At 44.1% G+C, this 25,110-nt stretch overlaps 1 protein-coding gene across 8 annotated transcripts in view; it reads left to right on the plus strand.

Moving 5' to 3' along the window:
* Ccdc30 (coiled-coil domain containing 30) overlaps positions 1-25,110 on the plus strand; it is a 100,317-nt gene that overhangs the window by 24,016 nt on the left and 51,191 nt on the right. Inside the window, exons 4-7 of one of the 8 annotated variants that reach the window (XM_076934297.1) lie at positions 286-357; positions 3,945-4,060; positions 18,245-18,370; positions 20,062-20,196. In XM_076934297.1, the coding sequence (XP_076790412.1) occupies positions 286-357; positions 3,945-4,060; positions 18,245-18,370; positions 20,062-20,196 (449 nt within the window). Of the gene's footprint in view, positions 1-285; positions 358-3,944; positions 4,061-11,734; positions 13,679-16,273; positions 16,373-18,217; positions 18,371-20,061; positions 20,197-25,110 lie in introns of those variants that run through there. The other 7 variants (XM_076934293.1, XM_076934290.1, XM_076934294.1 and 4 more) reach the window with 7 other exon arrangements.

Consider the following 25,110-nt stretch of genomic DNA (forward strand, 5'->3'; position numbering starts at 1 on the left):
CCCCGCTCATTTGCTTTGGGGGTATATTTATTTTTATGTGTATGAATATTTGCCTGATGTATGTCTGTGCACCCCAAGTGCACAGAGCCCGAGGAGGCAGAAGAGGGTGCCAGATCCCCTCAGACTGGACTTGGAGACAGTTTGCTGCCCTGTGGGTTGTGGGAACTGAACCTGAGTCCTCTGGAAGAACAGAGTCCTCTCCAGTGTTCTTAACTACTGAGCTATTTCTCCAGCCCTTCATTTACATTTTGTAGTATGTTTTCTTTCTTTTTTTTTTTCTTTTAGGTGATGCACTTGAAAACGCCCGACTAGAAATTGAAAAATTGAAAGATAATCTGATAAAATTGAAAGAAAGTGGTAAGTCAATAGTGTGTAAAGTAATAATAAATAATAATAAATCACACAACAGCATAGCATGTGTAGTGTAAAATATGAGTTGGGAGCTGGAGATGGGCTCCATGGTTAGTGCTTAAGGTCCGTGCAGAGGACCTGAGCTTGGTTGTAGCCCCCACATTGGGCAACTCACAACCACCTGTAACTCAAGCTCCAGGGGATCTGACACCCTCTTCTGGCCTCTGCAGATGCTTGCATACATGTACACAGACACCCACATGTAAATAAAATAATAAAATCTTTAAGACGTCTCCAATAATAAAAATCACAAATACCGATCCTACAGCCGCTGCCACGCTTGCGGTTGCCACAGCCGTCACTCACCACACACAGAGCAACCGCTGCTCTGCCAAGAACTTTTTGTGATTACCTTTAATCCACCCAACAAATCAGGTAGGGAATATTATCCCCATTTCATAGATAAGGACGCTGAGTCGTGGGAAGGTTAACTGAGTTATTATTAACTACAAAAAATATTACAGCTGATATGTGAATCCTTGGATGTCCAATTCCAAAACCTGTCACCAGGACAAAGACCATCCTGAGGCCACTGAAGGGGAAGGCCCTTGCAAGCCATTCAGCAACACCTCATGTGTGCTCACTGGGAAGCCAGTAGCTTCAGAATGATGTTGAATGAGTTGATCTGATACACTGCCATGTTTATTTAATAATGCTACCAGCAGTTGCAAGATTTAAGTATTTCAGTGGTCACAACAAAAGGAATTCACAGGATGATTTTTATCATTTTTAAATAATTCCAAAATTAGTTATTCCTTCCTTTTGAAATATAGGAATATGATTATAAACTCAAAACTGCTTATGGTGACCCACCAATGAGGTAACTAGAATGACTAGTAAGACTACGGAAGACCTGGCTGGCACGTGCAGAAACACTAGAGTGCACACACTATTCACACACTCATGAAGCACTTGCCAAGACAGAGCCTCCAAGGGAGTCAGACCAAGCTGTTAACTAGAATCAGACAAGTCCGATCTATAACCAGACAGGATTAAGCTAGAAATCAGGGACAGGAATATGTTTTAAAGTGTCCCCAAACATTTAGAAAGTCAAGAAGATGATTCCATATAAGTCTCTGGCATCAGGAAAATATGACAAAAGATAACAGGAGGTTTTATTTTGAATTGACATAGATGGAAACATGACATTATTAATATTTGCGTGGGGGTCTCCCCCTCTAATGGATAATAAGACGATTCAATCCATGAGGGCAATGGGAGCAGAGACGTTGAACAGGAGGCTCAGAAGCCCTGTGCGTGCACATGGTGAAGAAACCACACCAGGGTCTGCAGTCAGCTGGCAGATCAACTTTACGTAGAGTGATTGAAGGCTTATAAATTTTGGGGGAACTGAAAGTAGGGACATCCAGGATGGGCAAAAGCCACTCATTGGCTGAGGGCTTAGGGTACCTGAAATGTCTCATTAGCATGGGGAAGCATTTCAGGAATCTCAGGTACTGGCTGACAGGTTTTGTCATGAGAAAGAAAATTGATCCTAAAACTAATTGAAGCCGACATTCCTCAGGTAGAAGTGAGTGTGAGGGCTTAGAATTCTCCAGACAAAATCAGGAGAGAAAACCTTCTAAAGAAGGGAGTCTCCCATATGCATGGAGCCCAGAGGTCATCTGTCATGGGGGACTTCAACCGTAAAAGGCAGTTTGTCCACATTTGTGGCACAAAGGCTAAATCTGTGACTTGAGGGACTCTGGTGGTACTTAATGTTAACACTAGAAGTCAAATAAGGCATAAAGCAACCTAAAAATTCAGAATAAGAGAAGCAAATGGCATATGAACCAGCAAAAGGATGAAACTATTAAAATAAGAGTTAAGACCCAGATAAGAGTGGTGGTGCACACCTTTGATCCCAGCACTCAAGAGGCAGAGTCAGGTAGGTCTTTGTGAGTTCAAAGCCAGCCTGGCCCAGCCAGAGCTACATAATAACTCTGTCTCAAAGAGAGAGAGAGAGAGAGAGAGAGAGAGAGACCAAGGAGATGGCCCAGCAGGTAAAGTGCTTGCCACAAAAATCCAAGCAAAAATACAAGAGCAAGGTGCTATGGTGCCCATCTGTAATCTTAACACTCCTGCTTCGAGACTAGAGGCGAAGGCAGCGATGTTGTCAAGAAGCTTGTAGAACTGTGCACTGAATAGTAGCAGAGACAAGTAGAGACCCTGCCTCAGAATAAGGTGTAAGTGTGGTAGGGGACAAGTGATTCCTAAAGAACTGTCTCCTCCCTTGCATTGTGCTGGGGTACATGAACTCCTGCACTGATGTGTATACACACATGCTTGTGCACACATGCACACACACACTCAGGAGGCAGAGGCAGAAGAATTAATGTTGACTCTGTTGTTAGAAATCTATTAAGAGGGCTGGAGAGATGGCTCAGCAGTTAAGAGAGCACTGACTGCTCTTCCAGAGGTCCTGAGTTCAATTCCCAGCAACCACATGGTGGCTCACAACCATCTGTAATGGGATCTGCTGCCCTCTTCTGGTGTGTCTGAAGACAGCTGCAGTGTACTCATATAAATAAAAAGTAAATAAATCTTTAAAAAAAAAAAAAACAAACAACTCTATTAAGAAAGTCCCAGAGTCAGGCAGCTTCACAAGTGAATTCTATCAAACAGGCTAGAAATAATAATACTTGTTTTATATAAACTCTTCCAAAAAGTTAAGGAAGAGAGAATAATTTCCAAATTTTAAGTGACCAGCATTACTGTACACCCAAATCAGGTATTCTCAAATATTCCTTGATGAATATAGAAATGCAAAACAGCTCATTGGGTGGTCAAACTGAACACACTCTCCAAAGACAGATGGTTAGGGATTGCTTAGTGAACTCCTGGAAGCTGTTTGTAAAACTCCTAAGTGGAGGAGTCTAGAAATGTCTAAAGTACCTAAAAGACAGGGCTAATGAAAACTTTCTGTCATTTAATTTTTAAAAGTTAGGCACAGCTGTTTTGAAATTTCAGCTTCTGGGACATGGAGATGACTCAGTTCAAGTCTGGGGACCTGAGTTTAGTTCCCAGGACACATACAGTTGAAGGGGAAAACTTATGCCAGCAAGCTGTCCTCCGACACACATGCACACACACACACACACACACTCACACACACACACAGATCACACTCTCATCACACATACTTACACACACACACCATACTCTTGCACACTACACACTCACACACAGATACACACAAAATAAAAAAAAAAAAAACTTCATGTTTTTAGAAGAACCTATATTGTTGGAAACTTTATACTCAAAAAGTTCATTAGGCTTGTGTGAGAAATACAAGGCCTACAAAGAGAAACCCTGTCTCGAAAAACCAAAAAAAAAAAAAAAAAAAGAGAGAAATACAAGGCCTCTGTTCTGTTACGATAGAGCAAATTTGGTGGACAGAACACTTTCATTTGGTGGCTGTCGTGTGTAGCAAGCCACATATGCAGAACAGAATGACGCTCATGAGTGCTTGGAGCCAGTGCCTCTCAAAGTAAAACTGGCTTGGAGGAATAACTGCCTTCTTCTCTGTTTAGGTACAACTGACCTGCAGAAAGCAAAGGAACATAACCAGAAGCTGGATGAGGAAATTCTGGCGTTAAGAAACCGGGTTCGATCGCTTGACTCGGAGAAAAAGGTGCTTGGGGAAATGGTCGGTGTACTTTAGTCCTGGAATTGACTTGTTGTGTATCCAGTAGGAACCAGCAGTGTGAGTCGCATGGCTACTCATTGTCCAAGTTGGTCCTTGAGAGCTGGTTCTGATAACCGTTGCCTGTCAGGATACAGAGCCGATGAGCTGTATCCTGAACACACCCGCCAGTGTAACTTTGTTTCACTTTAGGAACTTGCCCTGAACCAACATCGTTGCTGTTGTATAAACGTAGAATGCATTTATTTTTGCTGTGGTTTTTATGCGTATGGATGTTTTGCCTGCGTGTATATCTATGCACCACATGCATGTAGTCCCCAAGGAGGTCAGAAGAAGGTGTCAGGTCCATTGAATAAAGATCATTATAAACTGCCACGAGGGTGCTGGGGGCTGAATGCAGATCCTCTGTCAGAGCAGCAAGTGCTCTTAGCTGCTGAGCCATCTCTCCAGCCCCTAAATAGAGGATTTCCATAACAGCATAGAATTAACACAGTCACCAAATAAAAACTTTGCTCTTATTCGGTAAAATTTTGTGATTAGTTACATTACATTCTGTTATATTCTTTTAAAACCATTTCTTATTGGGAGTTTATTGACTTTTAATACACATTTTCATATGTAGTGTCTCTTCAGCTTCAGATTATATTTGTTTCATAACCTTTTCTAGTATCAGATACAGAGTTAAGTGCTCAAGAAGCTTTGTTTTAAAAATTAACAAACACACATTGGGATAGTTCTTACTAAGACCACAAGAATTGTCACGTTGATGAGATTAGAACCTGTGCTTAGCTACCTGAGCTGTCTTGTTGCGTGTCAACCTAGAGTCATTTTGGAAAATTGTTGCTTTTTAACAAAATCTCAATTGTTCAATTTTACTAATGAAGACCCAGGAGCCAGATGCAGGGGTGAAAGCCTGCTAGCCCAAGGAGGCAAGAAAGCACCCAGCTGATCTTCCTCTTCAGCTGACGACCCACCACAAATGCCCCTCCAAAAACCTTTCAAACTCAGTGTCCCTCCCTTCTACGTCCTGTGTGCCTATCCATCCTTCTGACTCCCTTACTCTCTATGGTTTTTTCTTAATAATCCTATGTTTACTTCCTGTCCACTGGTTGCTTGCTCTGCCTCTTGACTATGGTTGACTTTAAATTAAAGCTGTGTGCTAAGGCTGAGCCACACCACAACTAAAACAGGTTTTCCCAGTAATTAACACAACCTCGGGGGTCCACAATGTGATCAAATATCTTGCAACAGAAGATAGACTTCAGTTGGGGAAATGGCCTTAGCAGGTTGGCCTGTGGGCAAGCCTATGCTACATTTTCTTGACTGATGATTGATGTGGGATGACCAGTTTACTGAGTGATAAGTTATTCTCTGCTGGTGAAATGAGTCGATTTGAGTCATATAAAGGCAGGTTTATTGGGAAGCAGCTCCCAGGCAAGTTTACTGGGAATGAACCAGGGAAGTCGCCATGGGGAGGGATAGAGCAGGGAAGAAAACCAAAATGTCTGGATTATATAGGGAAAAGCTTCTGGGAGAGGGGAAGTCCAGCCCTTGGGCTGGAAAGTTCTGCATAGAGGGGAGAATACCTGGTAACAGGTAGGAACTGAGGGATGCTGGGAAAACCTGAAGGCTTTGGTATGTTAAATATGTACCTCAGCTACTTGTCCCGGGTCTGGAACCTAACACTGTGGGTAGTGCCAATCCTGGGCTGGTGATCCTGGGTGCTATAAGAAAGCAGGCTGAGTACCAGTAAGCAGCACTCCTCCATGGCCTTTGCATCAGCTCCTGCCTCCAGGTTCCTGCCTTGAGTTCTTACTGTGACTTCCCTCAGTGTTACCTGGAAGTGTGGGCAAAATAAACCCTTTCCTCCCTAAGATACTTTTTGAAGGTTTTCTTTCTTTTTTTTTTTTTTTTCTTTTGGTTTTGGCTTTTGGCTTTTGGTTTCTTGAGACAGCGTCTCTCGGTATAGCCTTGGCTGTCCTAGAACTCAAACTCACTCTGTAGACCAGGCTGGCCTCAAACTCAGAGATCTCCCTGCTTCTGCCTCCCAAGCGCTGGGATTAAAGGTGTGAGCTTCCACCACCCAGCAGAACTAGTCAGTCCTCTTTTTTTTTTTTTTTTTTTTTTTAATTTTTTTTATTTTTAAAGATAGGGTCTCTCTGTGTAGCCGTGGACAAGTACTCTCAGCCACTGAGCTAGTCCCCATTTTCTTATAAGATATTTATTTATTAAATGTACTTATTTATTGCACATATGTTTGTGTGAGTGTATGCACACATTTGTCTGCCAGTTGTACATGACTATGCAAATGTGGAGGCCAGAAGGAGGCCAAATGTCTTCTCTCATGCTCTCTCCTATTCGTTTGAGGCAGCGTCTCTCCCTGAACGTAGAGCTCCTGTTTTCTCTGCCAGGCTGAAAGGCCCGAGCCTCCATGATGCTTCTGTCTCTGTCCCCTCGGAGCTTGGATTACAGGGGTGGGTGAAACTTCTAGTTCATTTTGAGGGCGCTGGGATTCGAACTCTGGTCCTCATGATGGCACAGCCAACTCTCTGGCTCATTGTTGTTCTCTTTCCAGGGCTTTATGAAGAGCACATGGATTTTGTGATGGAATCCAATATGGCCACTTTATTTTTGTCTGCTCTGTGGCCATAAATTGATTCTTATCTTTTCTACTGGGTGTCTCATAGCTCTAGTTTGTACATTTAGGTTTATGTTTATATGGTGATATAAGGGTTGAGTCTTGTTCACTTCCTAAAGTGCACTTAGTTTTCCCAGAAGCAGTTGTTGGAAACAACTATTTCTTTTAAAAAAAAAAAAAATTATTTATTTAATGTATATGAGTACACTGTTGCTGTCTTCAGACACACCAGAAGAGGGCAGCAGATCCCATTACAGATGGTTGTGAGCCACCATGTGGTTGCTGGGAATTGAACTCAGGACCTCTGGAAGAGCAGTTGGTGCTCTTAACCACTGAGCCATCTCTCCAGCCCCCACAAGTATTTCTTTCTTGAATTACATTGACATTTTTGTCAAAAATCAATTGTATGAGGCTGGAGAGATGGCTCAGCAGTTGAGAACACTGACTGCTCTTCCAAAAAACTGGGTTCAATTCCAAACATCCACATTGTTGCTCACAACTGATTGTAACTCCATTTCCAGGGGAATCTGATGCCCTCTTCTGGCTTCTTCAGGCACTGCATGCACATGGTGCACAGCCGTGCTGCAGGCAAAATTTTAAAATTAAAAAATTTTTAAAAATTAGTTGTTTGAGTCTTTTGCTGGACTCTTTGCCCCACTCATCCATGTGCCTATTTTTAGGACAGTTATGCGCTGTGGCTTTATAAGTTTTAGGTTAGAAAGCACCACAGTTCCGACTTTGTGGAGGTTTTCTAAATTATATGGGTTATTCCAGATCTTTACCGTTGCCACATTTAGTTTTGACAGAAACACCTGTGAGGATTTTGATGGGGTGTTGTGCACTGTTCACACCAGCTTAGGGAAACTTTGTTTTAACAATGTTGAATCCTCAAAACTATGGAGACTGTGTCTCCTGATACACTTTAATCTTCTCAGCCATGGTTTGTATCTTGCAAGGTACGCATCTTACAGATGCTTAACTTTAAAAAGTATTCTAAAAGGAAACAAGAAACAGAATGACAACTTATGTTCATAAAATAGGAATGTCATAAACAATATAACAACTATAAACATTTGGGCAAATAAAACCTGTGCTGGTTGATTTTTTGTCAACTCGACACAGCAAACTGAGGTTGCCTGAGAAGCGAGTCTGTGGGCAAGTCTGTGGGGGGGGATTTTCTTGATTAGTGATTGATGTGACAGGGCCCAGCCCACTGTGGGCGGTTCCACACGGCAGGCAGTCCTACATGTATGAGGAAGAAAGCTGAGCTAGCCGGGCACAGCTAGCCAGTGAGCAGTGCTCCGCTGTGACCTCGGCTCCAGTTCCTGCTTCTAGGTTCATGCTTGAGTTCCCGCCTGTTGTCCTTCAGTGATGCACTGTAACCTGTAAGCCAAATGGACCCTTTCCTCCCCTTGTTTTTGCTCCATGTTTAATCACAGCAACAGAAAGCAGACAAGGATAACAACTGACCACAAAGCTTTTGCTTGGAGACTGAGGTTTTTTATTCCTGTGCACTGACAGTTTTCACAACGTGTGAGAGAGTTTTAACTATTGTCTCTGCTTCAAAAAACATTGTTTCCCCACTTCTGTGGTTCTGCCCAAATCTTGCTTGGGTCCCTTGGTGTCAGATCAAAGGTTCTGTTTGGTTTTTACTCACTCTGTTTGTCCAGTATGATCATTTCTATTGTTTGCTCTTCAAGGTTATATTTTCTATATTGTCCAAGGTATTTTCAAACTCATCTAATGCATTACTCATTTCAGACAGACTTTTTCTCCTCTAACAATTCCATTTTTAAAAAAATTCCCACCAGGCAGTGGTGGCGCAAGCCTTTAATCCCAGCACTTGGGAGGCAGAGGCAGGCGGATTTCTGAGTTCGAGGCCAGCCTGGTCTACAGAGTGAGTTCCAGGACAGCCAGGGCTACACAGAGAAACCCTGTCTTGAGAAAAATAAAAAAAAAAATCCCTTCTGGAGCTAAAGAGATGGCTCAATAGCTAAGAGCACTGGTCTTCCAGAGGACCTGGGTTCAATTCCCAGTACCCACATGTTGGCTCATAACTGTTTGTAACTCCAGTTTCAGGGGACCTAACACCCTCACACAGACATGCATGCAGGCAAAACACCAATGCACATACAATAAAAGTAAATAAATTATTAAAAATCCCCTCCATTTGAACTCACTGTGTTTAAGCAATGCACTGCCTTTGCTGAGTCCACTTCTCTTATGTGCTTTCTCATTCATTTCTCATTCTTGTTTTTATTGCTCTATCCCAGTGATCCAGGCAATACTAGTGCATATTTTGCACTTGACAATTATTTATTGAATGAATGAATGAGTGGCTATACAAACAAATTAACAAGAAGAAAGAAGATTGTAAACAGCTGACAGGTTAATTTTTTATTCAAAACAAGGTATTTTACACGTGAAACACTGAGTTTTTTAAAGACTTGTTTTTAATTATGCGTATTTGTCTGTGGGCAGTATGTTCACATAAATATAGGTACCCACAGAGGCCAGAGGTGTTGGATCCCCTGAAGCTGAAGTTACAGGTGGTTGTGAGTCACATGATGTGAGGGCTGGAAATGAAACTCAGGTCCTCTGCAAGAGCAGTCAGTGCTCTTAACCACTGAGCCATCTCTCCAGCCCAAACGGGGTGTGGTGTGTGTGTGTGTGTGTGTGTGTGTGTGTGTGTGTGTGTGTGTTTTAAAGTAAAGTTTTTCATATATAACATAAACCAAAGCAGAGTCTTTTCTTCTACCACATTTCCCTCTGACGATGTAAAAAAAATAATAATAATTTTATCCAGATTTGCCTTTTCTTATGATGTTGAGAGGGGTATAATTTTTTTTTAATCTAATCTTTCTGCCCTACTTTCCCTGTTCTTTCCTGTGACAGTGAAGTGTAAAGTAAATTTATCAGGCCATGGGAGAAGTATGGTCACTCCAAGTTGTCTCCCAAGACAGAAGATGTTTTCCTCGAAGCTCCTGCTGTGTGCTAATGGTTGTAATGTCTGCACGTCATCTCTCTTAGATGTGTTTACTTTTGTGTATGTGTGTTTTGTCTACATGTATGTCTGTGTAACACACGACTGCCTGGTGCCCACCAAGATCAGAAAAGGGCATTGGATCCCTGGAACTAAAGTGACTGATGGTTGTGAGCCACCATGTGGGTACTGGGAACTGGATTCATGTCCTCTGGAATAGCAGCCAGTGCTCTTAACTATGAGCCATCTCTGCGGCCCCAAAGTGATTTGGCTTCTGATATGGTAATTTCCTCTTGTCTGTGGTAGCAACCATGATGACAACCTCCACAGGAAGCAGACTGAGCCAAGAGGAGGGTCCAAAGATGAATGTAGAATCCCAAGAGTTACTGAGGGAACACAGGGGAAGGATCTACGAAGCACAGGTACAGGCAGGCAGAGCCTTCAGAGCCAACACAGGATGTAACATCCCTTAAGGAGAAGGCAGGGCAGGACAAGCAGATTCTGTTATAGCTGAGAAAGTCTCCACCAGCCAAGAGTTCTGCTGCAATCATAACCTGGCAGGACCCAGGGGCAGGAAGACCTCGTCTTGTTCTGGTACACTCTGAACTGTAGCTGTGTTTCACCCCTGTATGGCCCTTTGTACCATAGAATTCTTGATATGGAAGAAGGCCCTTGGTGATACCTGCCTAACCTGCCTCCCTCTGTGACCAGTGTCATGTGACCTTCTCTCCCAGGATCTGTCTAACTGTAAAAGGTGCTCAGGGGCCATCACGGTCTCTATGATCCTCAGCATTGAGCCTCACGAGTTTGGTTTGAGTAGATGTGTGTGTCAGTCATCCTTTAGACCAAGGTGTAAACCAGACTTCCTTTTCGAATCATCAGAACTTGAAAAAGATATGTACTGATAAAGTTACAAAATCCACTTCACCCACATGCTGGAACACGCTTGTAAAGATCATTGCAATCAGTATTCTTCCTAGAGCAATGAACATATATAGCCTATCATTTCATAGGTATTACTAAGTATGTAAAGAATAGTATGTGCTGTTTAGAGAGGAGGGAGGCAGGGTCTCTCTAGCCAAGGCTGACCTGGAGCTTACTAGGTAGACCAGGTTAGCCACAAGTTAGCCTCCTGCCTCTGTTTCCTGGGTGCTAGGATTATATGTGTTGCACACATTAGACCCACTAAAACTAGGACACACCAGTGAACGGTGGCTACTGTGAGTCACGGACTTTTAAAGGTGATTCCTGAAGAAGGGTGATAACTGAACATGGATTTTTTTTCCCTTCAAAGTTCTTTCACAAAGAAAAGGTTAGTGCTGCCTAACCTGAGGTTGGCAGCCAGGCGATGCGCTTTCAATAACTATTAACTCAGGGTCCCTCTAAGTAGAGGAACCAAATCAGTGAGCTGCGTGCTGTGGTCAGCAGATCGGGGGAGCTGTTTCCCAGGAGCTTGTTTCTCAACCTTGACACAGTGCCCCCATGCCTGTCAAGGCTGCCCAGTGCCCCCATGCCTGTCAAGGCTGCCCAGTGCCCCCATGCCTGTCAAGGCTGCCCAGTGCCGCCATGCCTGTCAAGGCTGCCCAGTGCCCCCATGCCTGTCAAGGCTGCCCAGTGCCCCCATGCCTGTCAAGGCTGCCCAGTGCCTCCATGCCTGTCAAGGCTGCCCAGTGCCCCCATGCCTGTCAAGGCTGCCCAGTGCCCCCATGCCTGTCAAGGCTGCCCAGTGCCCCCATGCCTGTCAAGGCTGCCCAGTGCCCCCATGCCTGTCAAGGCTGCCCAATGCCTCCATGCCTGTCAAGGCTGCCCAGTGCCCCCATGCCTGTCATAGATGCCCAGTGCCCCCATGCCTGTCAAGGCTTCTCAGTGCTCCCAATGCCTGTCAAGGCTGCCCAGTGCCCCCATGCCTGTCATAGATGCCCAGTGCCCCCATGCCTGTCATAGATGCCCAGTGCCCCCCATGCCTGTCATAGATGCCCAGTGCCCTCCATGCCTATCAAGGCTTCCCCGTGCCCCCCCCTGCCTGTCAAGGCTTCCCAGTGCCCCCCCCAATGCCTGTCAAGGCTTCTCAGTGCCCCCATGCCTGTCAAGGCTGCCCAGTGCCCCCCATGCCTGTCAAGGCTTCTCAGTGCCCCCATGCCTGTCAAGGCTGCCCAGTGCCCCCCATGCCTGTCATAGATGCCCAGTGCCCCCATGCCTGTCAAGGCTGCCCAGTGCCCCCATGCCTGTCATAGATGCCCAGTGCCCTCCATGCCTATCAAGGATGCTCTGCCTGCAGGTGGGCAGTTGTCCTTTCCTGACCACTGCTGATTATAATTTCTGACAAAGGGATATTGCCAGATCCATTTTATGTCGACCTGAACGGGCTTCACATATTCCTAGGTGTGACTGAGAACCTTTGCAAAGTAGGATAACATTTGAATCTGCAGATAGAGGCTAATACCCCAATGGTGGGCCTCATCTAATCAAGGGAATGAATAGAACAAAAAGGGAGTCTCTCTCTCCTTCTCTCTCTCTCTCTCTCTCTCTCTCTCTCTCTCTCTCTCTCTCTACCCCCAACCCCGGAGAGCCCTGTCTAATACAGGTGGAAGCTGATATTTGAAAATCTACAGTGTTGTAACAAATACTGACAATTTGCATGAATCATGGAGTTTTCTTGTTTTGTTCAGTTATGTCGCTGTTTGTTTGTGACAAAGTCTCTTTCTGTAGCCTAAACTGTCCCCAGGTTTGCTAGCCTTTTGCCCCAATCTCCAGGAAGCTGGGATTATAGCTGTGCGCTACCATACTACTAACAGAAACCCTAAAAGGCAGTAATTGGTCACCTGGCTGAGGAAACCAAGGCTACAAACTCATAACTGTAAAAGCCATGGGTGGTGTCATGGCTCAGCCTGACAACAGAGCCCCGAATCTCCTAAACCCTGTTGCCATGGCCCTTAGTACTACACACAGGCAAAGCTCCTGCTCCCCCTCCACACCAATCCCAGCAGCCTTCCCTTCTGGATGCCCTATAGCACTCCCTTGAAAATAAAAACATTCTTTGGTTCTTAAAGGAAAAATAATCCAGAAAACCTCTTCCTTTGATCAGACACCTAGACACGCTAGTGTCTCTTATTGCCATCAGGCTTATCAATAAGTAGGCTACTGGCTCTCTGCATGCTCTCAGAGAAAATGCTTTTTGAAAAAGAAATGGAAAAAAAAGAACAAGATGGCTCAGACGGTAAAGACATTGGCCACCAAGCTAAAGAGCTGGTTTGATCCTCAGAACCCACTGGGTGGAAGGAGAGAACTGATTTCCACCAGTTCCCCTCTGATCTCCACAGGTGTGTTATGCACAAACTATACTCCCAGACACAGAATAGAAACATGTAATATTTTCTTTTGAAAAAGGAGAAATGTGAGCTGTTTGTCAGTTATAACAGTAGCCGTGGTATTTAAAGTGTTCATGAAGCCCCATGACATGTGCAGGGCCCTCACAACACCAGCTCTCGTGATCACTGGGGCAGACTTCCTCAAAGCAGACACCAGTATTCCCACCGCAAAGAGAATTTTAGGGGATTTGAGCAAAACAGGAGTCGTCCAGGCGTTAATACAGACTTATCAGACCCTGGAGTTCACTGTCCACCACAGTTCCAACTCTGGTGGAGACTTACAGAGATTTATATAAGAATTTATAGAGAAACCTATAGAGATCATAGCATGCCCAGTGATGTGGACAGAAACTGCTCCCCTTAGGTGAGTGGGCTGTTTCATCCTCTGTGATGCCCTCAGCCATCTGTGACTAGGAGAGGTGACATCAGAGAGACTGACTGTCAATCTGTGCCCAGGAGGCAGGGTTAAGTTCAGAGCACTACGTGAGTCCCATATTGCAGACAGAACTCTGGCAGTGCCACGTTCTGAGCCGTTTAACTGTTTCTCAAAGTCCTTGGCAGCTGGCCCTTGTGAAGGAGGCAACCTGCAACAAGGCCATTGGCTTTCCTCTTCGATCACTGCTGACTGACAGGTGAGGCAAGCTCCTGTTAGCCACCAGGGAGCTCTGTAGCCCTGACCTTTCCCACATCATGCACAACCATTTCTAGCTTCAAACTTTTTGTTTGTTTGTTTGTTTGTTTTTGTTTTTTTCGAGACAGGGTTTCTCTGTGTAGTCCTGGCTGTCCTGGAACTCACTCTGTAGACCAGGCTGGCCTCGAACTCAGAAATCCTCCTGCCTCTGCCTCCCAAGTGCTGGGATTAAAGGCGTGCGCCACCACCACCCGGCTCTAGCTTCAAACTTAAAATGTGTAAATTGCCCAGATGCATAACTGTATTCACTGTGCCATAAGTTATCACATATTGATAGAATTTATTCAAATGCTTTCAAATATATTAGCTTTTGAATACAAAATAAGCCATGTTGAATCAGTTTGCTGTAAAGTATAAATTTCAAATTATTTTTGCAGTTTTTAAATATACTAGTTGAAAAAGCCATCTTAAACATTTTTTAAATCTATCTTAAAAATAGCCATGTGTGATGACACACATCTTTAATCCTGGCATTTGGGAACCAGAGCAAGCAGATCTCATGAGTTCAAAGTTTGGTCTGCATGGTGAGATCAGACAGCCAAAGATACATGGTGAGACTCTGTCTCAAATGAAAGTTAAAATATATGACTTTTTTTTATTCATAGTTTTTTAAAATTTTGTTTCTTTTTTTTAAAGACAGGGTTTTTCTGTGTAGTCCTAGCTGTCCTGGAACTCACTTTGTAGACCAGGCTGGTCTCCAACTCAGAAATCCATCTGCCTCTGTCTTTGCCTCCAGAGTGGTGGGAGTATGCTACCATGCCCGACTGTATTTTTTAAAGATTTATTTATTTTATTTATATGAGTACACTGCAGCTGTCTTCAGACACACCAGAAGAGGGCATCAGATCCCATTACAGATGGTTGTGAGCCACCATGTGGTTGCTGGGAATTGAACTCAGGACCTTTGGAAGAGCAGTAAGTGCTCTTAACCACTGAGCCATCTCTCCAGTCCTGTATTTTTTTTTAATTATATCATTTTCTTCTTCCAAAGCCTCCCATGTACATCCCTCTACCATGCTTTCTTTCATAGTCATGGCCTCTTTTTAAGTTGTTGTTACATAAATATATATACATAGATAGATAGATAGATAGATAGATAGATAGATAGATAGATAGATAGATAGATGGATGGATGGATGGATGGATAGATAGATAGATAGATAGATAGATAGATAGATAGATAGATAGATGGATAGATAGATAACTACAACCTGCTCAGTCTGGATAATGTTACTGGCATGTGACTATCTTCAGGGCTGCCCACTTGGTAGTTGATAACCAATAGTGACTCTTCCTTGGGAAGACTGTTTCTTGCTCCCAGGATTTCTAGTTGCCTTTGGTTCTTTCTCTAGGGTTGAGGCCTCTTCCCCCATCCACATTAGCAAGACGGTGCTCTTGTGCAGGATGATGTTCCCATAGTAAGAAAATACAAAGAAAATGAGTTGAGGTGTCTGTCTCTCCTGCTTTATATTAAAGCATCAGGTGCCATGAAAGTGTGGCTTAGGAACTCCTTCATTGAGTGTAGGATGCCTCAGAGTATCTTGTGTTCACTAGGACAGATGTTGATAGTGGCAAGGGAGAAGATGCTTTGAGGAAAAAAATATATCCTTGCTTCTATCCCTGGACCATGCTGTAAGTTGACACAATTCTCAATGCTTTGTCCAGCTGCTGTCAGGAGGAATTCTAAGCCACCTTTGAGTCTTTGCATGCACAGCATCCTGCCTTCTTTCTACCTCATCAGTTTGAGATTGCTATTCCTGTTTTCTGGACCTTGAACATGAGGACTGTAAATAGAAACTCAGTTAACGCTACAGAATGCTGTAACTTTTTTTTCCCCGATGCGTGTTCCCTTTGGCTCACTGTCAAATTGCAAATGCCCAAACCTATAATAAGTCAACCCATAATTAAAATGAACTATAAGAGAGAACAGTTGGTCTAACCTGAGAAAAATAAAGCTTGTTGGGAGACATTTCTTGGGGTTTGCCTCAGAAAAAAAGGATGACACAGAAATGTAGCTCGGGGCTGGAGAGACGGCTCAGCAGTGCTCACTCCTCTTGTAGAAGAACCAGGTTCGATTCCTGGTCTCACATAGCAGTTCACAACAATCTGTAATTCAGATTCCAGGTGATCTTATGCCCTCTTCTGGCCACCAGGGCACTGCATCCACGTGGTGCATACACATAGACAAAGGCAAACACTCATACACATAAAGCAAGAATACAAATATCTTTTAAAAGAAATGTTGCCTATGGGGGGGTGTGGCAAGATGGATCAGTGAGTAAAGGTGTGTGCCATACAAGCCTGGAGACCTGAGTTCAATCTCCAGAACAACATAAAAGTAGGAGAAAAAGGACTCCACAAAAGTTCTCCCCTGTCCTCCACATGTGCACCATCACAAGTGTGCCCACATACACCTTGTGCGCGCACACACACACAGAGTACTCATTTTTAAAATTAATTTAAACAAGCATAGCTTATTTTAAAGATATTTTAGTAGCACTTGTGTGTTTTTAACTGGTGACTTATGTGGGTTGAGATTTCCATCTTAGAGCCCGAGTTATCATTAACCTAGGAGGACTGAAGAGGCACCAGAATGAAAGACCAAGAGACAAGTAAAGTGCAAGATTTTAACGAGGTAAGAAATGAAAATAATAGATGGTACTTTGCTTTGAGACAGGGTTGAACCGGCCAGGCTACCCTTGCACAAGTAAATCCTCCTGCTTCCACCTCCCACATCCAGCTTGAAAAGATAATTCTTCAGCTATATTTCCTAATACATGTGAGGCAAACCACATAAGAATGCTCAAAATACTGAAAACAGGCATAGGGAGAAAGCACACCTCTGGGAATGGCCCTTCTGCAGCTCACTGTAAGGAGACGTTTACAGAAAGCCTCCCTGGAGAAGTCAGCAAGGCTTGTGGAAACCATAGGGATGACTAAGCTTACCACTTCATTTAGAAAGGTTTAGAACAATATGGAGTACTCTGAGCAGTGCCTGTATATGTCCAGGCACCACTGTCCATGATCTTCATCTGGGGAAACCGAAGCTATAATAATGACATGGTCAGCTCTTCCACCACAGGTGATAAAACACAGGCAGCATGGCTCTGCCCGACCAGGTGTGTTCACCCGTGGTAGCCATTTCTCTTCACGGAGCATTGCAAAGCGATTACTCTGTGCTCACTAAGGCACATCATGATTTTAGGTGGATTCCCTAGTAGGTTTTATTATACAACAAAAAAATGTACATAAATGTGGCTGCACAGAGTAGATATTTAAAGTAAGCATTTGTCTTAGTTAGGGTTTTACTGCTGAGAACAGACACCATGACAAGGCAACTCTTACAAAGATATTTAACTGGGGCTACTTGTAGGTTCAGAGGTTCAGTCCATTATCATCAAGGCGGGAACATGGCAGCATCCAGGCAGGAATGGCACAGGAGGAGCTGAGAGTTCTACATCTTCATCTGAAGGCTGCTAGGAGAAGACTGGCTTCCAGGCAGCTAGGATGAGGGTCTTAAAGCCCATGCCCACAGTAACACACCTATTCCAACAAGGCCACACCTCCTAATAGTGCCACCCCCTGGGCCAGGCATATTCAAACCACCAAAGCATTTGTAAGGGAGATGTGGACATAATAACTATGACCTTGGGAAATGACGTAACATCTGAGAGTCACCTCTCCTGTTGAGGGAAAAAATGTGATGATAGATACACTCCTACCCCATAGTGGTCCTTCAGAAACAGCGTGAATTAATTCATGTAACATCTTCAGCATAGTGTCTGATGCAGGACCCCCTCAGGAAATGGCGGCCATTGCCACCATCACCCTGACTGTCCTCAGCATTTCATTTGGGAAGATCCCATCGATGCCTTACATCTGGGGCTCGGGGAAGTGGCCTTAGTGCAGTGTTCTCAACCTTCCCGACACCGCAACCCTTTAATACAGTTCCTCCCGTTGTGGTGACCCCAACCATAACATTATTTGTGTTGCTACTTTATAACTGTCATTTTGCTACTGTTATGAATTGTCACCTAAATATCTGATAGGCTGGATGGTCTTAGGTGACCCCTATGAAAGAGTTGTTCAGTCCTGGAAGGAGTCGACCCACAGGTTGAGAACTAACTCCTACAAATTGTCCTCTGACCTCTACACACACACACACACACACACACACACACACACTGTGATGTGTGTGTTCTCCCTCCCACTATACAAATAACACAATTTAAATATATTTAGTACACTATTCACTTGTCGCCACAATCACACATTATGCCTACCATGGTAGCTATGCTGTAGACAGGACAGGGCTCACTACACGTGGCAGTTACATCTACCAACCTGGAAGGGGAAATGTGCCCTGGGAACTGGTTTTTCTAACTTTCCGTATCCCACATGCTCTATCATTAAGTTAAGCTGAAGGTTATTGTTATTAAATTTTAGAGGTAACAGTGCCTATTGTACAATTTTTCACAAGGTGAATCATGGGAAATGACTTTTACAGATATTGAAAATGGGCCAAGAAAATATTAAAGTATTGGAGAGTGACTTGTCAGAAGAGAGGGAGAAGAGACAGCATCTGATGTCAGCTTTCACTGCTATTCAGAAGTCCTTGCAAGTGGATACTGAGGTATCACATTCCTGGGTGCTGGTTTCTTCCTGGTTTTCCAATTCAGGGGTTTGACAAGATCATTTGTTTCTATTTTGAGACACACTGTGGCCTTAGGGAGACAGCTCAGAGCATAAGACTACTCGCTATGCAAGTAAAAAGACCTGAGATTGGATGCCCAGTGACACATAAAAAGTTAGGTGTGTCTGAGCAGCCTGAAACTTCAGCATTGAGAGACCGAGACAAAGGATCAAGAGAGCTCACTGGCCAACCAGCCCAGCAGAAACAGCAAGCTTCCCATTCATTCAGCAAGAGACCCCATCTCAAAGGAACAGACAGAGAGCCACAGAGGAAGACATCCAATGTCTTGCTCCGCACACCCATACTACACTCTCATGCATGAGCCACACAGCACAATGAAAATGTAACTTAGCCTGTGATACTCTCATTCAGTACCATTGACTGCTGGCTTTTAAACAATGGAAACCTACTTCCTTACAGTCCTGGAGGCTGGGAAGTCCTGACCACCTTCTGTGTGGCCCAACATGTCAGGTTAGGGCCCCAACCTTCTGTTCTTATTTAGGTTGAATTTAGGGTCCTCCTACCCCTTGCTGCCTTTTTACAGTCCCACCCCCACCTTCCATTTGACTCCAAGACTTTCGGAGGACATCAAGAAGCCCATCTTCTAAAGTAAATGTTATGTGACCTCTTGGCTCTTGGGTACTGCAAACTGTCATTCCCTCATTGCCTGCCCATCAAACACTGTGTATCTATTTAATCTGTGTGAAAATGTGAGGAAAATGTATAACTAAATATGAACTGGGTAGAAACAGTTACTCAGGATTAGAGGAAATGCTGGTTCATAAGTCACTGAACACACATTGTCAGACTACACCAGCATCTGCAGAGTCTGAAGTTAGACATGGGAATCAGCTTTCCATTTCTCTGGCAATGTCAGTTCAAGCTCCCCTGTGTTTAAGTTCTGTCCAGCCCTACTTTTAGTAGTAGCTAGGAATGCTGTAGATTACAGACAGCTATACCATGCAGTAGCACAGTGTTCTGTGAACAATGCCGTGAGATACAGTTTTACATGTATTCTCATCGGATATGTGTGTGTGGTTGGGAAGGTAGTTTGTTGCCATAGAGCAAATGTTGAGGCCAGACAGCAATCCCTGGAACTACTTCTGGGTACTTTGCTGCCATAGGTCAGGTGTTGAGGCCCGACCTCAATCCCTGGAGCTAGTTCTGTCCTTTCACCTTTAGACAGATTCCAGGGATCAAATTTAGGTCAGCAGGCTTGCATGGCAAGATGGAACACTCACCGAGCCATCTTGCCAGCCTTATTTTTCAGGCAAATAAATATTTAATGCAGGAGCTGATGAAGGGCTTATGTTTATGTTTATCCAAGCTTTGCTTGAAATAGGACTAACTGTAGACGTCCAGCCTTTGCAGTCGGAAAAGGAAACTCTAAGAAGGAAGCATTTGGTTAACATTTAAAATTGAACAATTTGTTAGGACCATTTCAAGAATCCTTTTTAGAAATGTTATTCCTTTGCAGGAAAATAGACTTGATTTATCCTACAAAATAGTTTCATTTCTTTCTTTTTCTAAAAAAAAAATTCTTATTTGTATTTTTTACATTTTATTTTTTTATTTAAAACAATTTTTAAATTAAAATATTGATCGCAAAAACATCCTCATCTCTTAAACAGGAATTCCAAAAATCAAAGTCAGAACTCCTGTGCCTTTATAAGGAAATTCAGAGTCTTCCGAGGGCTGAGGGCAGAGAGCAGTTTTTAGTAGCATATAACCTGCTACAAAGAGAGAATTCTGAATTAGAAGCCAAGGTGAGATTGAATTTTTATTTGATTGATCAATATTTAACATGCCTTATATGTAGACAGAATAAAAGGAAACTTTTAAGTAACAGATGTAGAAATCCGAGGTTTTCACTAGCATATAATGACGTGACGTATAACACAGTTACTAGTCAGGGCAACATTCTCCCTTCAGTCAGCACTTGGCCTTCAGGATCCTCCTGTCAATAACTGACCATAAATCAGCTTCCTATCAACTGAACTTGCAGAGTATGGGTTACAGTGTGGAATGCAGGGAGGGAACGGTCCAGAACACAGGGAGATGTGTGGAGCATGGGGACCTTGTTAGTAAGGTGAGTGCCAGCTGTCAGTCCCACTCCTTAGCAAAAGGGGGGAGGAAGAGGAAGAGGAGGAGGAGGAGGAGGAAGAAGAGGAGAAAAGTGAGGAGGAGGAAGGGGAGGAGGAGGACGGGGGAAGGGAAGGGAGGAGGACAGAGGGAGAAGGGAGGGGAGGAGGGAGAGGCTAATGATGGAGGACATGAAGAGGAAGAGGAGAGTATCAACTCAAAGCGTTTCTAATCCACGATACACTGTAAGGTCACATAATACATTTTAAGTACTTGAATCTGCCTGCAGCAGTTATCTGTCAGTCTGAGGTTTTTGAAGAAGTGTTTCTTAGTTTGGCAGTGTTTCTTAGAATGTCATATACTGGGCAGTCTGAGTGACAAGCTTTTGTTGCTCACAGCTCTGCAGGTCGGGAAGGCCAAGGTCAAGGGGCCAGTAGACCCCATGTTTGGTGAAGGCTGCTCTCTGGTCTGCAGATAGACAGCCATCTTCCCTTGGTTCTCTTCTCTTCTTCCTCCTCCTCTTTAATCTTTATATGTATGCACATGGTACACAGATGTCCAGGTATGTGAGGGTGGACTTGCGTGTGGCACAGCATGTGTGGGGGTCAACTTCAGATGGCCTTCCAGTTGGCTTGAGTCCGGGTTATCTTTTGCTGCTATCTAGGCTAGGCTAGCTGGTCTGCAAGCATTTCATATCTTCCTGTCTCTGCCTCCCTTCTCATTGTAGGAGCTCTGGGAACACACACACACGCACACACACACACACACACCCCTCTACCCTCCACCAACCCTCTCATTCCCCTATGGCATCTGGCTTTACATGGGTTCTTCAGAATAAAAACTCAGGTCCTATGCTTTTGATTCAAATGCTTTACCTGATGAGCCATCTCCTCAACCCAAGTGGTTCTTACAAGGTTACTGATGTCATCATGAGAGCCCCACCCTTGTGACCCAGCTGCTTCCTAAAGTCTCCTCCTGAGACTGCTTTTTTTGAGGGCAACAAGGGTTTCTTTTTTTAGTTTAGGGATTTTGAAAGAATTACAGCCTGTTTCTTTGGAAGAATGTCCCTCAGTTTGCATTTGTCTGGTGTGTCCCCATCATTCCTGACAGGAGTCCTACTGAAATGACATCTTTCCTTCTTGACACATTTTATTGAAAGTCTTGAGCTATGGTGTCATTGCTGGGTTAATCTTGGCTTGGTTGAGGTGCTGTCTGTTGTATCTCTCCACTGTAAATCTAGAGTTTCCCTTCACAGTGATAACATCTCGTGGATGGCTTCTCTGGGATGCTGCACTTCTGTCCATCGAGGTATTGCTCATGAAAAGGTTTTGTTTTGAGCCTTTGCATCCTGACCAAGCCTCAAGCTTCTCTTCAGAACAGGTGCTCTAGACTTGAAGGCGCCATCTGCTCAGCAGAAGGTGGGCTCTGCTGTATGGATTTGCCAAAGCTGCTGACTTCGAAGATGTTTTGTTTGGGCAACATCTGGACTTGTCACAGAAATCTGTAGCAGAAACAGGTGTGACCTTGTAGGCCATTGTAAGGCCCCCACGAAGGGAGGACTTAGGCCTTTAAGTGTGGTGGATGTAGTCAAATGTAGTGTCTGGCTTTTTTTTACTGGTAGCAGGGGGGGTGTTCCATGGTGACTGGCAAGGAACCAGAATGTCCTGTTGTAACAGTCTGTGAATGTGAGGTCTAATTCTTTCTGGGCTTCACGACTCATTGGGTACTGCCACACTCCAATAGAGGAGGCACTGGTTTCAGTCCAAGCTTTTGGAAATTCTGTTAACCATTTACTAAGGTCGGGGCTTCTTGCTGTTCTTGAAGCTCATGAAGCCAGTACTCATCTTCTGGTTTTAAGGCCAATATCATAAAGGTGGGGGTTCTCTCAGGACACCCCTGGTCCTGTCTGAGTAAACTTCAACTTTTTCTCTCCCCAACAAAGGCATAGGGCACTCAGGAATAACCAGAATGAAACATTGTCCTTTTCTCAGGTCAACAGTTCATGAAGTAGTCCAAGAATATTGTTTCTGCCCAGTTGCCCCTATGACTATGGTCTTTTTTTTTTTCAATGATTGTTTCACTATCAGAAAGTCCATAGGGGTCCCCTCTACTCTCAGGGTCCCCTCTAGTCATCTTCTTTGAGAGCCAGGATCTCTAATGTCTTTCTTCTTTGGGCAGTCTCCAGCCCAATGTCCTTTTTTTTTTTTTTTTTCAGTAAGCATGCTGACCTTTTAAAAAACAAAAAAAAAAAAAAAACAAAAAAAAAAAAAACAAAAAAACAAAAAAAACAAAAAAGAAACAGATGTCTTTGCATCTCTCTGCTCCCATTTGGTCTTGGTCTTCTGTTGCCCAGGTTCCCTGTCTGCCTAGGCCCTGCCCTTTCTCTCTATCTCCTACAACTGAGGCCAGTATTCTAGTCTTCAGTCTCCCTTTTGTGATATACTTTTTCTGCCTCTTTAACTAAATTTTGCAGGGTATAATCTTGTAATCCCTCTATATGCTGTAACTTCTTACCTGTCACCAGAGCCCAGTGGGATAAACTGTCAGCCGCTCCCTACCTGTAGCCATGTTGAAGTCTCAGTCTGGTCGGTTAAGGGGGGCTTCTAACAGGATCCTTTCTCATTTTTCTGTGGTAAAGAGAACCTGTAAAAGCTGCTGGCAATCATCCCAGGTAGGCTGGTGGAAAAACATTAAAGACTCTTCCAGTCCGATCAGACTAGCAGGGTTATCTGAAAAGGAAGGGTGATTAATCTTTCAGTTTGGTCTGTGCCTCGTTCAGCAGAGGGTCAGGGCTCGGGAGCCTGGCTTTCTCTTTCTCACCCATGGTGGTGGATCTTGGACCAGGTCCTGCCACACAGTAATGTATGGCTGTTGATCGGGATGTGACCCTGGTCCTTCCTGAAAAATAATAGCTTTAACTTCAAAAATAATAGTCAAGTCAAAAGTCTCTTCTGGCGGCCAGTCAACATCAAATGTCGGCCACTCTGAGGCACAAAAAGTCTGTCACAGTCTTTTCTTGATCTCAACTGATAAGTTATGTGCTCTGGTTTTAACTTCAGTTCAATGGTCTAGGTTAAACTTTAGTCACAGTCTGTCCCATCGTCACAAATAACATAAAACCCAGACAAAACATATACACAGAAAGACTAAGAAAAATCCTGTCTCAATCGCAGGTGCCAGCCAGGAGAGATTCCACTTTCTCCTCGGTACCCCATGCCAGCTGGGAGGGATTCCACGTCCTCCCTACCAGGAGGACCACCGTGTCCTCCCCGGCACCCAGATGGGAATCTCTCAGGAGTCCCTGAGAATTCCTGCCCTTTTTGGGACGTCTCCCAGGGCTACAGCCGGTGATTTCCCTAGCACGTCTGCCAATCACTCCATTCATCTCCTCCCGAGACAGAAAATGCTGCAAACAGCTGCAAAGAACCAAAAGTACTTTCACAAAACCAGCTTACTGAGACAGTACAGACAAGAGAATGGGCCCAAAACACAGAAACCACAGAAACAGAAATCTTTCACTGAGACAATATAGACAACAAATTGGCCAAAAACACAGAAATCATACCTCCAAGTGGGTTCTTAGAGCTTAGGGTGGTCACAGATTCCCAAGCCTCAGGAATTTGCAGACACCCAGTAACTCACAAGACACCAAACTTGATACAATCAACAAGAGGTATATGTCAATCAACATGTTGAGGTCAAGACCCATGACGGGCAGTGGGGTTTGCGTGAGGTCCTCCATTCATGGGGGCCTTACACCATCAATTTATACCAAGAGCTCAGGGGCCCTGGGTGATTGAACAACTGCCAAGTTACGTGGAGTCTCTCAGCCTGTGGTTGGTCTTTCTGTCCATGATTAGACTGAACTATTATCACTAAGACCAAACACAAACTGGCCCTTTCCTTCACCTGTCTTGTCCTGGAAAGGCCAATGGGCATAACTTTCTTCATGATAATTGCAAGTCTTTGGGGCTAGAGAATGGCTCCGAGGTTAAGAGCCCCTGTGCTCCTGCAGAGGCCCCTGGTTCAGATCTCAGTCTTACACTGAGCGGCTCACAACTGCCTGTAATTCCAGCTCCAGGGGACCTGACTTCCTTTACTGGACTCCCCCACGCAACTCCATGCACATGCACACACACACACACACACACACACACACACACACACATACACACACACACACACACACACATATATATACACATATACACATATTCACATAATTTTAAAAAGATAAAAAAAATTACAGCCGGGCGGTGGTGGCGCCTTTAATCCCAGCACTTGGGAGGCAGAGGCAGGAGGATTTCTGAGTTAGAGGCCAGCCTGGTCTACAGAGTGAGTTCCAGGACAGCCAGGGCTACACAGAGAAACCCTGTCTCGAAAAACAAAACAAAACAAAAAAAAAAAAATTGCCTGGTAGCTGGTTGTGGTGGTATACTCCTGTAATCCCAGCACTTGGAAGGCAGAGATAATCAGATCTCTGTGAGTTTGAGGTCTGCAAGGTGAGATCCAGGACAGCTAGAGCTGTTGCACAGAAAAACCCTGTTGATTGATTGATTGGTTTAAAAAAAAAAAAGGAAAGCTTCCACCTTAAGTTG

The sequence above is a fragment of the Arvicanthis niloticus genome, chromosome 5, assembly GCF_011762505.2.
Source record: "Arvicanthis niloticus isolate mArvNil1 chromosome 5, mArvNil1.pat.X, whole genome shotgun sequence".
NCBI classification, from domain to species: Eukaryota; Metazoa; Chordata; class Mammalia; order Rodentia; family Muridae; genus Arvicanthis; species Arvicanthis niloticus.